Genomic DNA, 17,683 nt, shown 5'->3' with positions numbered 1-17,683 from the left:
CTGGCCCGAGGGCCATATAAGAGCCGTGAAATCTTTTGGTCTGGTCCTGCCAAGGCATTAGGAGTGAGTGAATGAAATGTTTGATGCAAAGCAGTTTATTTGCAAAAACTCCCCTAAGAAATACTGTGGGCGTGGCACGGGCATATGGGGACAGCAGGGACTAGAAGCTGAGGTGGTTCCTAGCTGGACCCTCCTTATCAGACAGTTTAGGTGTATCAGCCCTGTATGGGGGTGGGGGTGGGGGTGGGGGCAGCGGGGACAGGGGGCATCAGTGTCCCAACTCCCCCCAGCCCTAATACTGATCAGAGTATGGTCCTGGCTGTGCCAGGGCAAGAAGGGAGGACGAAGCCAGGCCAGTGTCTTCAGTCCCAGCAGCTACGAACCCTTCACCTTGGTGAGCAACCTGTGGTGGGAACGGGGAGGAAAGAAAAACAGAAAGCTGGGGTGGGCTGGCAGGCAGGCATCCCGAGCAAGCGAGGGTGACAGCAATGAGGCGGGTCATTCTGAGGTTAGTAACAGAGCCCATGTGTACAGAGAGCAGGTCCCCTGGGTCAGAAAGCTACACGTGGACTAAATAAATACAACATCTTTATTTGGCATTAGGTATCCTGACATTGGTTCATTACAGTTCCTTAGAAAACAAAAAAAAATCAGAACAAGTTAATCAAAAATAAAGGTCCAACGGCCCTATTTACACATAGCAAAGAGCCCAGGCAATCTCCCAAGCGTGTGCATGGGCACAGACACACCCCCACACACATACGTACATACACACACACACACACACACACACACACACACACCCGGGAGACAGTTAAGGGGTTAATAAGCTTTGAGGAGCGCATGGGGCAAGTTCCATGTTTCAGCAACTTGAAGACACACACACACCCCCCGACACACACCCATGAGTGAAGGCTGCCTCATTCAGCCAGTGGGGTAGCCAGGAGGATGGTTGGCAGCTTTATTTTGTTCTCTCTGAAAAGAACCCTGCATCTGGCAACGGACCGTCTTCCTTTGATTCAGTCCCTTCAGGGACCTCCCTCCCTGCTTTGCCCAGACCCTGGATCATCAATGATCTGATTACACCAATCCCCAAACCACTAAAAAAACCACGAAGTCCCAATTTCTGGACCAAGACCTCAGCTCGCCCCCCAACCTCTCCCAGGGGGTCTCGGTGTCAGGGCCGCAGAAAGAGCTGCTAACAGGATCCAGGTTGGCGGTGCAGGAGAGCAGGCCTGGCGCTATGGGAAAGGAGCCGCCACGGGCAGGCATCAGTCATTATTAAAGGACTGTAGGGTTTTTGTCCAATTTGTCCTTACAAAGGTAGAGGGACGCCCGGAAGCGACCCTTCCAGGCATGAGACGGGACACTTCTGGCTGAAGGAGGGAGGCGGATAAAAAGACCTTACATGACAACACCCTCCCCAACCTGGCCCTCCGAGGGGTTGGGCCGGGACAGGGGAGGTGACTCTTAACACCCCTCCATGGGAGGGGGGGGGTCAGCGGACTAGGAAGGCTTCATGGAACGCCCGCCCAGCCCCGAGCCCCTCCCGGAGTCTCAAGGACCCGGGATAAGAGACCTCACACCCCCGAGGGGCCAGGCCCCGGGGGTGACCTGGGGTCTTGCAGGGTGCCCCACTCCCTCCTCCCGGTCCCCCTCCCTGGCTCACTTCACCAGCACTGACTTGGGCAGAAAAGGCTCCGTGCTGGGGTCTCCGCGGTGGGCAGATAGCGGCGGCGGCGGCTGCCCCGGAGGCTGCTGGTGGGTGCAGGGCCCGGAGGCCAAGGCGGCGGCGGGGGCTATGGCTTTGGCGGCCCCTCGGGGGAGGCTGTAGAGGTAGACGGCGCCGATGACCAGCCCGGCGCCCAGGGCGAACAGAGGGTCCACGTGGAAGCCAAAGAGGCGGATGGAGGCCACGGTGGACAGCACGATGGACAGGGAGGTGGCGAAGCCCTTGAGGATGTTGTCGGCGTACTTGACGACCACGGCCACCAGCAGCCCGCCGAAGGCCTGGTTGAGCACCACGCCCCAGACGGCGGGCGTGTAGCCGAAGAAGAAGCCCCGATGGGCCACGGCCGCGCCCTCGGCCCACCACAGCCCCAGCAGGCCCAGCAGCGTGCCGAAGAGGCCCAGCTGCAGGTTGCGCAGCCACACGGAGCCCGAGCTGCCCTTGAGGATCTTCTCGAAGTACACCCCCGCGAAGCCGGAGGACAGGCAGGAGGCCACGACGGCTGCCAGGCCCACCCCGGGGTTCTGGTCCAGCGGCCGCGGGCCCCCGCCGCCGGCTTGCTGGGCCTGCACGATGGCCACGCCGGTGAAGAGGAGCAGCAGGGAGACCCACTGCAGCCGGGAGAGGCTGCGGTTCAGCATGAGCACGGAGAACACGGCGGTGGTGAGGATCTTGAGCTGGTACGTGACCTGCGAGTGGCATATGGAGGTGCTGAGGGCTGCCGCCGGCCCCCCCCCGACGTGTGCACACGGGGACAGCACCCACGGTGGGCCCCCGGGCACATTGGGGGGAGGACACACAGGGTAGATGACAATAAACACGGCAAGCATTTCCAGCTGCCGCCCATGGACAGTTACAGCTAAATGGCTCCGAGGTCCCTCCCGGAAGGTACACAGGAGGCTGACTGTGGAATAAGTCCCCGGCTACACTCCAGCCCGCGCCCCAGCCCCGTTTCCTGGCTGGGTACTGAGGGAGAAAGCGCCTGCCCGGTCTGAGCCCTGACACCTGCTGTCAGGTACGTCACACGCCTCACACAGAAAGGAGTGAATGAATGAATGGTAGACAGCATGCTGAGGGAGGTCTTGAGCAATACCTGTCAATACAAACGAGTCCGCCACACAATATTAGCACATCATGTGCCGGGTGTGGGTGTAAGCACTTCATGTGAATTCATTCATTCAATCCTCATGTATGAAGTGCGTGCTACTGTAATGTCTAATGTAAAGATGAGAAAACTGCCCTAGCCGGTGTGGCTCAGTGGATAGAGCATCATCCTGCGGACTGAAGGGTCCCAGGTTCCATTCCAGGAGAGGGCACAGGCCCGGGTTGCGGGCTCGATTCCCAGTTAGGGGGCGGGCAGGAGGCAGCTGATCAATGATTCTCTCTCATCATGGATGTTTCTGTCTTTCCCTCTCTCTTCCTCTCTGAAACCAATAAAAACGGGTATTCAAAAAATAAAGATGGGCAAGCTAAGGACCGGGGATTTTAAGGGACCCACCCAATGCCACACATCACACAGCTAGAAAAACGAGCTGGGATTTGAACCCGGACGGCCTGGCCCCTGAATCCAGGCTCCTGAACCATTTCCTAAGGCAGCCTGAAAACAGCCAGAAGCTTCTCTCTCACCAACCGAGGGCTCTTCCGGGCTGGGTGCTACACCTTTTAAACATCCCAGCATCCCAGGGAGTAGCAGTTACCATTTCCACGGAGGAGGAAACAGAAGTGAAGGGAGTGGCCCGGATATTCTAAAGGTGATAAGAGAGCCAGCTCCCTGCAGCCCCACCCTCACCCCACCCCACCCCGCCAGTTCCTCCGGGCCATGCGGGCTTGGGGCTCACCTGGAAAGTGGCAGCTGGCAGGTTGGAGATAGCCACGTACTGGAGGTTATTCTGCAGGGTGTAGATGAGAGAGGGCACGGCAAGCTTGAACGTGTCCACGTACTGCACCAGGACAGCCTCGTGGAGGAAGAGGAGCAGATGCTTCACGTTACCTTGGCGGGTGGAGGAGAGCCTTTTAGCACCGACTACCGAAGGCAGGGACCCTCTGCGCGCTGGGACTAGGCCTGGTCCCGTGTCTCCCCCTGACACCGCCTCCCTGAGGACTAGACTGAGTCTGTGCTCTCAGTTTCCCCACAGAAGAAGCACGTGCCCAGGCGGCCGTTCGGATACTCGGTTGGATAAACACAGTGGTCCATTACCAATGGCCGTAACGCTGTGTCTGAGAAACCCAGGCCATACCTCCCTTCTCCTAAGCCCACCTCCCTGGCGCAAAGCCCCACTCAGGGCAAGCGCTCCGTACACATGTGTACACATGTGCACAGTGAACTCATCAGCATTAAGTAGGGTAGCGGGAAGCAGAAGTCCAAGGAGTGTAGGTGGAAGCCAATCCACTTGTGGGCTTACCCTAGCTCCTTACTGGCCTGCAAGCTGCCCAGGGGTCAGCTTACTGGTCTCCCACTTGGCTGCATCTTTCTGTCGGCCTTACACACACCAAGCAGCTACCCCCGACACATGGAAATACACACGCTTGACTGATAAGCAGGAAAGTGTGGTTGGGACCTGTGCCAATCAATCAGTAGGAATATTTTCCTATATAAGAAGGCCTTTGCGAAGCTCGTCCCACTGTTTTTGCAGCTCAGTGGCACTCCGCAGGGAAAACCAGCCACTACATAAGATCTTTACGGGACCTGGCGGTGCTCACTCACATTCCATCTTTGCCTTCCATGGCATTAACCCCAGGAGTGATTATCAATGTCTCCCCTTTCCCTACATTTCCTGGGCCCAGGTGTTTGGGTGTTTGAAAATTTCCAGGTGTTGCCGAAACGGGTTTGGCTCAATGGATAGAGCATCGGCCTGCGGACTGAAAGGTCCCAGGTTCGATTCCGGTCAAGGGGATGTTCCTTGGTTGCGGGCACATCCCCAGTACGGGGTGTACAAGAGGCAGCTGTCGATGATTCTCTCTCATTGATGTTTCTAACTCTCTATCCCTCTCTCTTCCTCTCTGTAATATATTAAAAAAAAAATTTCCAGGTGTTAGCAAGGTCACGTGGTCAAAATACTGTATACTTCGTATAACACAACCCACACACCACCATCAAGCACATTCCTAGTCCCACCACACGAGAAAAAGAAAAACACACCAATATGTCAATAGCCCCACATCAGATCAGGCCCAGCTTTACCACCAAGTTCAGAGAAAAGAAAAGTGGGGAAGCCCTAACCAGTGTTGCTCAGTGGATAGAGCGTTGGCCCATGAACTGAAGGGTCCCAGGTTCAATTCAGGTCAAGGACATGTATCTTGGTTGTGGGCACATCCCCAGTGACGGGGACGGTACAGGAGGCAGCTGATCGATGTTTCTCTCTCATCGATGTTTCTAACTCTCTATCCTTCTTCCTTTCTCTCTGTAAAAAAAATCAATAAAATATATTTAAAAGAAAAGTGAAACTGAGGTAAGAGATGGAAGCCTAGGCCTGAGTCTGCAGCTATTGGTTTCTCCCCATCTAATGGACCAGCCCCTGAGGAGAAGGTGCGAGTCTGCGCTGCTGACACTCCAAGCCCGCCATGCAGAGTTTGCTAGAAAGTGTCTGAGAATCAATCAAGAGCAGGTAGGTCCCTAAACTGCTGTCCCCTAGGGCCCTGGAGCTAAAGAAGTGGGTAAGAAGGGCTTGTTCGATGTAAGTGCTGAGGGCAGAGCCACGTGCAAGGCCTTTAGAGAGCAATGACTTGACAACATTGGAAAGAAGCAGGCTTTCAGGGGTGTGTAAATGAGGAGGTAAAGCTGCCTTATAGGAATTACAGAGGACAGAAGAACATGTTAAATACAGAGGACAGAACTACTGCGAGGCAGTCAGCAAAATCTAGGTTACCTGAAGTCTACAAGACAAATGACCTGGTTTCTTCAACAAATTAAGGAGAGAGAGAGAGAGAGAGAGAGAGAGAGAGAGAGAGAGAGAGAGAGAGAATTGGAGGGAAATCTACAGGTTAGACCAAGTACAACTCACTGATCTTGATGTAAACTTGACTCAAACACTCCTACAGAAAACAGATTGACAGCTGTCAGAGGGGAGGGTGGTGGGCAGCTGGGTGAAAAGGGTGAAGGATTAATAAAAAACAAACAAACAAATAAAAACACCCAGCATTTTTCAACCGCTGTTCCGCGGCGAGATGTTGCCTGGTGTGCCGTAGGTGCAGACAAGACAAGAATTTTATAATTTTTCACTATTTTGTTTACTTAATATTTCATAATAAAGTAATTATAAAATACTTTCTTTGTGTTATTTGATTCCTATTCAAGAGAATTACTTTATATATAGTCAATATAGGCACAGAGTTAAATTTTTTAACATTTTCTAATGGTGGTGTGCCTCGTGATTTTTTTCATGAAACAAGTGTGCCTTTGCCCAAAAAAGGTTGAAAAACACTGGTCTAGACAAACAATAGTATGGTGATTACCAGAGAGAAAGGGGTGGGGTGGGCAGAGGTTGGAGATGATAAAGGGGGGGAAAAATGGTGATGGAAAGAGACTTGACTTGGGGTGGTGAATAGATAATATACAGATGTAATACAGAATTGCTGTACCCCTTAAACCTATATAATTTTATTAACCGATGTCACCCCAATAAATTCAACAAAAAAACCTGACTCAAATACATTTTTTAAAATGTTTATGCCGAGACCGGTTTGGCTCAATGGATAGAGCATCGGCTTGAGGACTGAAGGGTCCTGGGTTCGATTCCGGTCAAGGGCATGTACCTTGGTTGCGGGCATATCCCCAGTAGGGGGTGTGAAGAGGCAGCTGATCGATGACTCGCTCTCATTGATATTTCTAGCTCTCTCTCTCTCTCCCTTCCTCTCTGTACAAAATCAATAAAATATATTTAAAAAAATGTTTATGACGCCCTAGCTGGTTTGGCTCAGTGGATAGAGCATCGGCCTGTGGACTGAAGGGTTCCGGGTTTGATTCCAGTCAAGGGCACAGGCCTGGGCTGTGGGTTCGATCCCCAGTGTGGGGCATGCAGGAGGCAGCCGATCCATGATTCTCTCTCATCATTGATGTTTCTATCTCTCCCTCCCTTCCTCTCTGAAATCAACAAAAAGCATATTTAAAAAAAAAATACTTCATGTGGGACATAGGGCAGGCCCTCAACTAACAGTTTTCTTTGTTATTGTGTTATAACTATTGAAGTGCCTATGAATTTAACTCATTTCTATCTATTAGCCTGTGGTAAAACTAGTTTCATTATACATTATTTCATTTAAAGTCGCTGAACCTACTGATGACATTAAGTGAGGAGTTACTGTAGTTCAGTATAATAAGGTGAAGGCATAGGTAGGCAGACATATAGATTGGCAGTGAGGGGATAATCATTGACGCTGGTTGTTTTTTTGTTTTGTTTTTTATTGATCCTCACCTGAGGATATTGTCTCATTGATTTTTAGAGAGTGGAAGGGAGAGGCAGAGACAGAGAAACATCAATGTGAGGGAGACACATTGATTGGTTGCCTCCCGGGGATGGAGCCTGCAACTGAGGTACATGCCCTTGACCGGAATCAAACCTGGGACCCTTCAATCTGAGGGCCGATGCTCTCTATCCACTGAGCCAAACCGGCTAGGGCTCACTGACACTGTTTAATATCAGAGTGGCTATCAGTTGATAATTGTTGAATTTGGGTGATGGGTACATGGATATATTCCTATTTCATCATTCTCTCTGATCATGTGTTTGAAGCTCCTCATAAGAAAAAGTGAAAGAAGCCGAAATCGGTTTGGCTCAGTGAATAGAGCATCGGCCTGCAGACTGAAAGGTTCCAGGTTCGATTCCTGTCAAGGGCACTTACCTTGGTTGTGGGCACATCCCTAGTAGGGAGTGTGCAGGAGGCAACTATCAATGTTTCTCTCTCATGGATGTTTCTAACTCTCTCTCCCTTCCTCTGTGTAAAAAATTAGTAATATATATATATATTTTAAAAGGGGCTACTCATAGCTGGTGGAACAAGGCAGCTTGGCTGCACTTACACACTTTCCAGGCAGTTCTACAGAGACAGAGATATTTCCCAGCAAACCTTCCATGTGGGTGTAGATCTACACACACACACACACACACACACACAGACACGCACGCACACGCACGCATGCACGCACGCAGAATCCTCCCAGATGACTCCAGGACAGCCCCCTCCCTGGTCCATACCCCTCTTCTGTGCGAAGAGTAGCAGCAGGCAGGTGAGACCTTTGAGCACCTCGGCCATGACCACTGCGGTAGTGGCAAAGAAGCGGTCTCCAGGCAGCGTGCGGGTGTAGCGGATGCTGAGGATGAGGGAGGCGTTCTGGACCACCAGCACGGCCAGGGATATGTATTTGAGGCGCCGGTGAGCTGTGGGGAACGGAAGGAGCAAAGGTGAAGATGGTGCCAGAGGCTGCTAGGAGCAAAGCCCTACCACCACTCTCTCCTCCCCCCTTTCAACCAGGATCCTCCTGGCCACCACTGCTTTCTCCTCCCTCTGCCTCATCCTAACCTGATGAGGGCCACAGGAAGAAGATCCAGAAAGGTAGAAGCGGGCCAGGCCCATTCCCGGAACCCTTCTGGGGGTATTAGGAAATGGCCAGGGCAGGCCCTGGACACCCCGCTTCCCCTGAGTGAGAAGCAACTCTCTCCCATCTAGCAACTACATTCTCAACTAACTCTCCACATTTATTGAGTGCCTACTGTGTGCCTATCATTGGGCTAAGGGATTTATATGGATTACAACAGAGCCCAATGGTGCTCTGATCTCTGAAGGAGCTATAAGGATTCCCATTTTATGGATGAGCTAACTGAAGATTTCTATAGAATGTTGCTTCTATTTAATGAGGGGATGACCCATGTAAAGAATGATACTCTAGCCCTAGCCGGTTTGGCTCAGTGGATAGAGCATCGGCCTGTGGCCTTTGGACTCAAGGGTCCCAGGTTTGATTCAAGGGCATGTACCTTGGTGGCAGGCACATCCCCAGTGGGGGGTGTGCAGGAGGCAGCTGATCGATCTTTCTCTCTCATCGACGTTTCTAACTCTCTATCCCTCTCCTTCCTCTCTGTAGAAAAATTAATAGTATATATATATATTTTTAAAAAGAATGATACTCTGATCCAGGGAAGGAGAGCAGTGTAGACAGCAGGCTCAGTTCCTAAGAAACAGCCTTTCTCCCACCCTCTGAATGGTCTCTCCAACCCCTCCCTCCGATGAGGACAGATTCTTTCGGACCCCAAATCGTCTTACAGGGGTCCTCAAACTTTTTAAAGTGGGGGCCAGATCACGGTCCCTCAGAGAGCTGGAGGGCCGGACTATATGAACTACTAATTCCTGCTGTAACACCTCGGCTGCGCTCACTGCCCAAAAAACCTGGTGGGCCGGATCAGACTCCTCTGCGGGCCGCATGTGGCCCGCGGACCGTAGTTTGAAGACGCCTGATTCTAACAAATAAGATAGGATTTCCGCACTGTCCCAAGGATTGAGCCCCACATAATCAGGGATCACTTCAGCAGAAACGGTCTGGTTCCTTGAACGCTATAAGGAAATGTCCCTTCCCTCCCCACGGCCCAGCCCTCCAACCACTGCATTCCTCTACCTCCAGCCGAGAAGGAGTCCTTGTTCCACTCACACAATGAACAATCCTGGCTGTGAGGAACAGCCTGGCACCCTCAGAGCGTCCCTTCTCTGCCACACGAGGAAGGTCTGCCCCCCCTTCACTCCAACATATAACCCTCCATCGTGAGGGGACCCCCAGATGGCCTGCTCCCCATATAATGGCCATCCCCATCCCCAAAATGGACTCTGAATCCCATAAGGACCTGCCCCACCCAACTCACAACAGCCCCTTCCCTTTCTGGCGAAGAACCTCCCCCCAGAAGAGCCTGTCCGTTCCAGAAAGAAAGAGCTCTCCCGCCCTCGGAGGGGTCTCTCCCTCCATGGACCCCCTCACACCCTCAGAATGGCCTTAGCCTCCCCACGAGGACACAGCCCCCTGGCCTCAGACAGCCCCTCCGCTCCCATGCAGAAGAGACGCCCCTCGCCCCGCTGGGGGCTGATTCCTCCCGCCCCCAGCACCCTCCCGATGGTCTGCTCCTGCTCCCCTCCCCGCCCAGCCTCACCCCGCTGCACACACCGGTCGGTGCATAGGGGGTGCTCCCGCTCGCTTCAGGCAGGCGCCTCCCTGACATCCCCCCGCGATCCGGCCCCCGCCCCGCCGCCCCCGCCTCACCCGCACTCATGGTCCCGGGCTCCAGCGCCCCCGCGGAGACCACCCCCGGCCCGGCCGCCGCGGAGGAACAGCCAGACCCGACCGCTGCCATGTTGGCATCTGCCTGGCCCGTCCCCTCGGCAACAGCGGGCCACTTCCGTGTCTGTCACTTCCGCTTCCGGGCCTCCAGGGTGAGCCGGGGCGAGGGCAGGGCCGCTGGAGCAGGGGCTTTCCCTGTCTGGTCCCGATCGCCCGGGGGTGCAGCCCCGGGACTCGGATCGCGCGTGGGCCAGCTCGCCCTCCTTCTCCATGGATCCCGCTCCCCGGATCGCCCGCCCGCCCCGGCCCCGCGGCTCGTTGGCCCGGCTGCCCCGCTCCAGTCCCGGCTCTTCATTGGCATGGTCTTCGGCTGGCACCGCGCCTCCCAAACCCAAACCCAAACCCGGTCTTTCCTGGTTGGACTGGTTTCCCTTTCCCCTCGCCAAGAGAGGACCCACCCCCTGTGCTCCTTCGGGCTTTTTGGAAGCAAGATGGTGTTTGGGGAGGCGGGCAGGTGCAGGCAGCCAGGTGATCTAACCAGGGCAGCTTAGAATTAGGATATGCCAGGGAGAAGGCACAGGGGAATTTAATGGAGCCAGAGAAGGAGGGAAAGGAAGCCAACATCGAGATGGAAAAGGAACTAAGTGGACTGGTTAGCGTGCAGGCGAGAGGCTTATGAGTTAGCTTTTGAAAGCAGGGCAAGAGAGGTAACAGCGGAGGTGGGGACAAGTGAAAACAAGAGACTAGGGAAGAGAAGTCCAGAATTAAGGGACAGAGATGAGCACTTCCGGGTCAAAGGGAGAGGCGAAAAGGTAACGGCCAAACAGGTGTTAGAAATCAAGGGCTGGTAAGGTCCCTCTGCCCTCAAACCCAGCCCGCCCTCACCCGAGCCCGGAAAGGGTTGCTTTCCCATGAGATTGGATTGGAGGGAAGCCATTTTCCCTGCCCATAAGCTAGCCACCTTCCATCAGGGATGTTCCAAATAGCTTCAGTATGTCTCCCGTGGAGCCCTCCCGCACTCTGGTCACTACATAGGAGCTGGGGAAGGGGCGCTGCTGTCAGTAGTTGTGTGCGAATCCCTAAGAGACCTGTAGGATGGCCCCACAAGACGGGCTTCCCGAGGGCAGAGGCGAGATCACTCCGTCTCCCTCTTGGCTCAGCGCGCGCAGCAGATGCTCCACAAACACCACACAACTACAACTGGCCAGTGGTTTGTGATTCTAGTACGTTTATTAAATAGTGGGTGTCCACACATGGCTTTTTAAATAATCCAGGCATGTGGAGAAGGGAGAGGATGACACAGTTGGAGCTCCCTTCCTCCTAATACATAAGTATTTACATTTCAGCAACTGGACAATCCTGGCTCAGAAGGAGGCAGCAAGAATCCAAAAAAAGGTGGAGGGGGAGGCCCTAGGAGAACAAACAAGACTTATTTCCCCCACCCTATCCCCCGAAACCATCCAACCCATCCCAGTGGACTCTGGTGGTGTCCATCTCCCTTCCTTCCCACATCTTGGAAGTAGGGTTTTCTCCTCACCAGAATAAGAGCACTTGGAATAACAGAGTAGCGTCCCTTCACCAAAAAAAGAAGAAGAAGGAGGAGGAGGAGGAAAAAAAAAAAAAAGCCCTGGGGTAACAATAGGGCATTACCTCCCCCAGAATAATCAACCCTGGGCTGAGGTAGGCAAGCAGCTTGACTGAACGTGGAACCTTAACCTAAGCTAGAACACAGTCCCTTGGCTAAAAGTAAGAGCTGCTGGCGTATTCCAACAGAAAGCACCCTGCCCAAGTTAGAGCATTTCAACTAAGTTCGTGTGGTGTAGCAGGCAGGAGGTGCCAGAGTGAGGGTTGTAACACGGATTCCAGGGGCTCAGAATGGAATTGACTTCAAACAAACTGTTACTTAGTAAGATGAGAAGCTAAGAAGCGCCCCCCGCTCCAGAATGAGCAACCACAGATTCCGGGAGGGAGGCCCCTTAACGGGATTGGGATGGGGACTGGGCAGACTTGGCTTGTTTTCTGACCCCTGGTCCCCAATCTCTGACCCTAGTAACACTGGATTTGTAATGACCTGTAAAACCAGATCAACGGATGTGTAATCCCCGTGGCGGTGGCCAGGGGACAACCCAACTAGGGCAGCAGGGACCAGGCCAAAGGGGCGGAACCCCCTTTAGGGGTGTCAGGGGGTGCATCCTCCTCTGGGGTCTGCATCCAGGGATCCACCAGGATCTCCTCCAAGGAGGGTCGAGCAGAAGGTTTGGGGTCCAGGCACCGGCGGATTAGGCCACAACAGTCTGCAGGGCGGAAACACACAGGAAAATGGCAGTTAGTTGGGGTCTAGTCCCTGGGAGGGGCGGGGTCCCCTGGGCTAGGGCTAGTGAGGGCCTCACCTGGGGACACATGGTCCGGGAAGTGGAGCTCAGCATCCAAAATCTCCTGGTCCCTCTCGAAGGGAATGTCCCCGCACACCATGTCATAGAGGAGAATGCCCAGGGACCAGACGGTGGCCGGGAGGGCATGGTACTGGTGGCGAGAGATCCACTCCGGGGGGCTGTACACCCTTGTCCCTGCATGCAAGCCAGAGGTTAGACCATTCTTTGGTATCGCCCTTATTTCCACCCCCCCCACTACCCAGGAAGTTAGTCCTGTCACCACAGTAGCTCTTTAAATATAGCAGCAGGCCTCATCACCAGAGTAAGAGCACTAAAGACAACGGAGTCCCCTCATAGAAAGGCGCTTAAAAGTAATGGAAGGCTACCCTTACCAGGAAACAGGAACCCCCACCAGAATAAAAGCCAGAACAAGGTCAGGGCACCGGGAGAAGATGGGCTTTACCAGAGGTCGAGGCCTCAATATCAAAAATCCTGAACCTTATAAAGTTACAGTGCAGGTCAAGGGTGATGCCCCAGCACGGGAGATCAAAGGTCAAGAGGCCATCAAAAGGAAAAAATTCATCAAAAGGTAAAAAAAAGTCTCCCCCCTGAGATGTAGAAAAGCCTTACCGTCAAAGTCAGTGTAGGGCTCATCATGAAGCAGGGCACCGGAACCAAAATCAATGAGTTTGATAGACACTCGGCGGAGGTCTATCAGGATGTTCTCATCCTTGATGTCGCGATGCACGACCCCCCGGGCGTGGCAGTGCCGCACGGCCGACACCACCTGGGTGAAGAGGCAGCGGCTCCGCTCTTCGCCCAGCGGGCCCTGCTCAGTGATGTAGTCAAAGAGATCCTGGGCCGGCAGAGGCCGCTCAAGGACCAGCATGTAGCCCTCGGAGGTCTCAAACCAGTCGAGCAGCCGGATCACACCGGGGTGCCCACCGTCTGCACCCACCTTCCAGAGCAGCGCCACCTCCAGCGGGCATGTGACCGACTCTGTCTCCGACTGCGGGGGCAAAGGGGGAGAGAAGGGAACACAGACATTAGACCGGAGCTGTGAGGCTGACTTCTGGCCTGAACTTAAATCCTAGCCCCTCAGCCTCCCAGGTTCAGTGAATATTTCAAGAGCAGATAAAAGTGTTCCTTTTTTTTAAAAAAATTTTTAAATCCTCACCCTAGGAGGATATTTTCCCCATTGACTTTTAGAGTGGAGGGATTGGGGAGAAACAGTAACATTAGGCACATCATCACCTGCCACTCACAACAGGGATTGGGGATTGAACCTGCAACTGAGGCACAGTGCCCTGGACCGGGAATCAAACCCTGGTTCATGGGCGGAAACTGTAACCACTGAGCCACACGGGCCGGGGATAAAAGTGGTTCGTAAAGAAAGACTGTGTTAGGGGATATCTTCTGTTTTGTTCCCTGACATCTCCAAAGAGTTTAGACAGCAGCCTATGCACAGTAGGTGCTCAGTAAGTGTGCAATAGGTGAAAGCACTTTACAGCAGAGCATCTGGCCCAGAGCTAGCACTAAATAAATACCATTACTGTGTAATGCTTTCTGCTTTGCTCACTGACATAGTCAAGCACTAGCTCAGTGCCTGGTAACAGGGGAGGGCTCCATACATAGTATGTGGTCACTAGGTGAAAGCAATTAGTGGAAAGGGAGCTGCCACAAACTGAGCTTTCAATAAAGGTAACCTTTCCTCTAGTGCCTAGAACTGTGCCTGGGACATAGCAGGTACTCAATATACTTTAGTTAAATAGCTGAAAGGGAGCGATGGTAAAGGAACAGGCACAAATGAAGAACTCAATGTTATCATGGTATTTTTTTTCCTGTTACTAAGCATCTAGAACCAGGGTGAATGGAAGTGATTAGTTGGACTTGGAATATTGTAAGCTTTTTATGATTTAGCAAAACCTGGGGCATACCTTGGGGCTCAGTAAAGGGCGTTAATGGTACTAGCCACAAAAGCCGCCCCTCTAGACCCACGTGGGCCCAAGGACCTGCAGAAGCGGCCTTTCTGCCTGAGAGGGCGCCCTCTGCTGGCCACGCCGCCGATGTGCACAGCTGCAGACAGGTTTTTCTCAGGGCGATGAAAATCCCGCTACTGCGCAGGCGCGCCTCCCCAGCTCCCGCCAGGGGGCGCTGCCGCACTTACAACTGGCCCAGACCCGCCCTGCCGTCCGTAGCGCGCTAACGGCACAGAAGCAGCCACCGTCGCCATGGCAACCAGTGACCTCTGGCCCCCCCCTTTCCCACCAGCATGCCCCGCGGGCAGCCCCTGAGGCAGCATTTGGAGGAGGACGAGAGAGGGGGGCTGGAGGGGAGAATCCGGGGCTCGGGGGGAACTGGGGTGAGTCAGAATTGTGTGGAGGTGTAGATGTCACCGCAGGGGAGTAAACACGGGCTGGGAGGAGTGATCTCGTCAGGAGCAGGGCCCAGGGAGAACAAGCCCTAGGGGGCGTCTGAGCCCCTCGCCAGCTATGGCGCCACCAGGTCAGGGAGGGCTCCGAGGATACTCACCAGGGTGGACCAGCCCAGCACGCGATTCCGGGGGATCACTTTGATGGCCACCTGGAGAAGCGGGCTGGGGTTAAAGGGCTGGAAGATGACCCCCAGCTCCTTCTCGGTCCCGAGCCTCATCCTACCTAGTCTTTGTGGCCCCAACCACACCACACCAGGACCCCCAAGGAGCCGGGGACCTCTCCCTGGCCCGCCAAGTCCCCGGGACCAAGTTCACCTCTCCCACCGCCCTCCGCTCTCGGCCCTGAGCTCCGTTCCCAAGCCCAGACCCTCGCAGTCCAGGTTCTCAGCTCCAAATTTCTTCACACCCAAGCGCTCCATCTTCCAAATCCAGCCCCAAGATGCCCGACTGAGTCCCGGAGTCCCGGTCCTCCCAATTCCCAGCCGGAGACCTTGCCTCCCAAATCCCCCAAATCTCAGCTCTGCGTCCCCATCTTCACACACATGTACGCGTCCCCTGGATCCCGGGGTCTCGAGTCCTTAGGAAGCCCGATCCCGTCTCCCTCTCCGGCCCTCCCAAACCCCCGCCCCTCCCCCACGCGCCCACCTGAGTCGCCACACACGCACTCACACGGGCGCGGGCTCGGACGCCCCCCTGCGAGCCGGGTGCCGGCTCCTCGGACCTGACCTTACAATATTGTGGGATCGTTCCCAGGCAATCAGGAGCCCAGCCGCCGGCCTCCCGCCCCCGCCGCACGCACACCTGACCCTCCCGCATCCTCGTGGCGGGTACCTGGAGCCGGTCCGTGATGCGATGTCCTGCGAAGACCGTGCCAAAGCCCCCCTTTCCCAGCAGGGGGCCGAGTCGGTACTCGGCCTCGAACGCTTCCCGATCCTTGCCTCCTACGCAGGCAGAGGCGAGGAAGTCAGGGTGGCCGCGTGCGGAGCCCCGCCGCGAGCCCCCCTCCCCGTCTTCCCCTCCGGGTCGCCCTCCATCGTCTCTGCCCGCCCGGCCTGTAGCGGCAAAGAAGCCTCGCTCACCTGGCGGCGGTGTGGGGGTCACCGGGGCCACCGCAAGCCCCTGAAGAGGTTTGCTCAACATGGAGGAGGCGCTGCGCAGATTGAGCCCGCTGAGCCCGCAGGGCGTCGACGCCCTGGGCAGCGAGGATGGGGAGCCAGGACTTGGGGGCGCCAGGGTGGAAGGCGGAGAAGCCGGTGGCCCAGAAGCGCCCACAGACGGCGCAGTGCTCTGATTCGTCGCGCTCGCCAGCCCCAACGCTACTGAGCCGGGGCACGCGCCTCCCGAGAGAGTCGCTCGGAGCGACGGCCCCGCCCACTTGGCTTTGATCAATCCGGACGCGGCACCTGCTGTACCGCAGCCAATCGGAGCCCGCCCTCATTTGCATACCACCCTCTCCAGGTCTCAAGTACCCCCTTATGCAAATACGCGCCCGGATCTTCCGTGGGGGCGGGGTTTACATGCAAATGAGGGGGCGCGCGCGAAGAGGAAACCGGTTCTGGGAATCCCTATGCAGCAACTGCATTTGTTTTGGTTGTTTTTATATATGTGCGTATCCTATATGTATATATAGATAAAAACTTAAAAAAAAGCTGCACCCCCTCCTTTCCTAGGAAGCTGGTTTGCTGCTGCCTCAAGATGAGCACGGAGATAAGGCCAGGCCCAGCTCCTAAGAATCTGGGCCAGTGGCTATCCAGAATCCATGGACCATGGACAAGGGGCCTCTAGGTTAGGCGGCCCATGGCCTCTGCCCCCGAAACTGCAGCCAGGGATCCTGGAGGATCCTGTTCAGCTGCCAGGGAGGGTAAGCCCCTGACCACTACAAGAGCATGCTGGTCAAAGGCAGCATCAGAGAGGCGGCCTGAGGGGGTGTTTTGGAGTTATTTACCTAAGACAGACCTGGTTAAACCCAGCCAGCTCTGAGCCCAGTCAGCAGGTCCAGAATCTGGAAGGGCGGGTGGAGCCGGGGTGGGGGTGGGGGCGCAGTTCCTGAGATGTGGGAGCAAGCCAGTGGTGGTGGCTTGGGGGTGTGCTCCAGGTGAGAGACAGGGGCTGAGAGGTGGGAAAATACCCTTAGTCACAAATTTGAGAAAAACAGAGCCGGGCCTCATGCTGCAGGAAGACAGACATGCACTCCAGAGAGACACACATGGAAGTACTATGTGAGATATATACAAATACGTATCATCACATTCATGTAAACTTGTCTTAGACACACATGCAGACGCGCACTGTCACAAAGAGCTACATCCACTGTCAGGCAGCATGCTGCCAGAGTCATGTCCCAGAATGACACAGAGACACAGTCACAGGAAGACAGGCACTCCGGAGACTCACGTAGACCAACATTACCATGTGACAATGACACAGAAATGGCCATCAGACACACCACCAAGACTTGTCACAAAGACACCGGCACCATCAAATGTGCACTGTCACATAAAGACTTGCACTGTCCCAGAGTCTGTCACAGGAAGCCACACAGATGCTCGAGACACACATGCACTGCTGCAAAGGCAGACATATGTATGTGATAGAACCACACAGATAGGCAGTGTCACAAAACAGACGCAGACAGATCCAGCCACAGACATGCATATACCCACGCGCATACAGCACTGACGTTGTCCAGAAACAGCTGTCCAGAATCCATCACAGGAACACCAATGGACAGCCACCCATCAGAAAGAACCAGATGGCCATCACAGACAGAACCACACAGACATGCACTCAGTCTCAGAAACAGACACAACTGTCATCAGCTGGCACACCTGGAAACAGGCCCTCATCACACACACAACTATCAACACTCCATGAGATGCGCATAAAGACTGGAG

At 54.6% G+C, this 17,683-nt stretch overlaps 2 protein-coding genes across 5 annotated transcripts; both read right to left on the bottom strand.

The window, feature by feature from the left end:
- Window positions 1-82: 82 nt before the first annotated feature.
- Window positions 83-10,206, bottom strand: SLC35A2 (solute carrier family 35 member A2). 3 transcript variants are annotated; one of them, XM_036460612.2, is made up of 5 exons: window positions 9,966-10,206; window positions 7,921-8,103; window positions 3,568-3,719; window positions 1,685-2,418; window positions 83-403 (listed from the first exon to the last, which is right to left on the bottom strand). In XM_036460612.2, the coding sequence occupies exons 1-5, from the start codon at window positions 10,054-10,056 to the stop codon at window positions 376-378; spliced, it is 1,188 nt and encodes a 395-aa protein (XP_036316505.2). In that variant the 5' UTR covers window positions 10,057-10,206; the 3' UTR covers window positions 83-375. The 3 variants fall into 3 exon arrangements, with proteins under 3 accessions (XP_036316505.2, XP_036316507.1, XP_036316506.1); XM_036460614.1 differs by having other exon boundaries at window positions 1,685-1,828; window positions 9,966-10,191; XM_036460613.2 differs by lacking the exon at window positions 83-403 and adding an exon at window positions 8,296-8,379 and having other exon boundaries at window positions 572-2,418; window positions 9,966-10,191.
- Window positions 10,207-11,194: 988 nt separating this feature from the next.
- PIM2 (Pim-2 proto-oncogene, serine/threonine kinase) lies at window positions 11,195-16,721 on the bottom strand. 2 transcript variants are annotated; one of them, XM_036460624.2, is made up of 6 exons: window positions 15,869-16,721; window positions 15,621-15,730; window positions 14,888-14,938; window positions 12,986-13,358; window positions 12,374-12,550; window positions 11,195-12,277 (listed from the first exon to the last, which is right to left on the bottom strand). In XM_036460624.2, exons 1-6 carry the CDS (start codon window positions 15,927-15,929, stop codon window positions 12,114-12,116), a joined length of 936 nt encoding a protein of 311 aa, XP_036316517.1. In that variant the 5' UTR covers window positions 15,930-16,721; the 3' UTR covers window positions 11,195-12,113. The 2 variants fall into 2 exon arrangements, with proteins under 2 accessions (XP_036316517.1, XP_045426346.1); XM_045570390.1 differs by having other exon boundaries at window positions 12,986-13,364; window positions 15,869-16,216.
- Between the last annotated feature and the right edge of the window lie 962 nt (window positions 16,722-17,683).

The sequence above is a fragment of the Pipistrellus kuhlii genome, unplaced genomic scaffold, assembly GCF_014108245.1.
Source record: "Pipistrellus kuhlii isolate mPipKuh1 unplaced genomic scaffold, mPipKuh1.p scaffold_m20_p_32, whole genome shotgun sequence".
Lineage (NCBI taxonomy): Eukaryota > Metazoa > Chordata > Mammalia > Chiroptera > Vespertilionidae > Pipistrellus > Pipistrellus kuhlii.
Note: the sequence above shows the minus strand (reverse complement) of the source record. Positions and strands in the feature narration are given on the sequence as shown.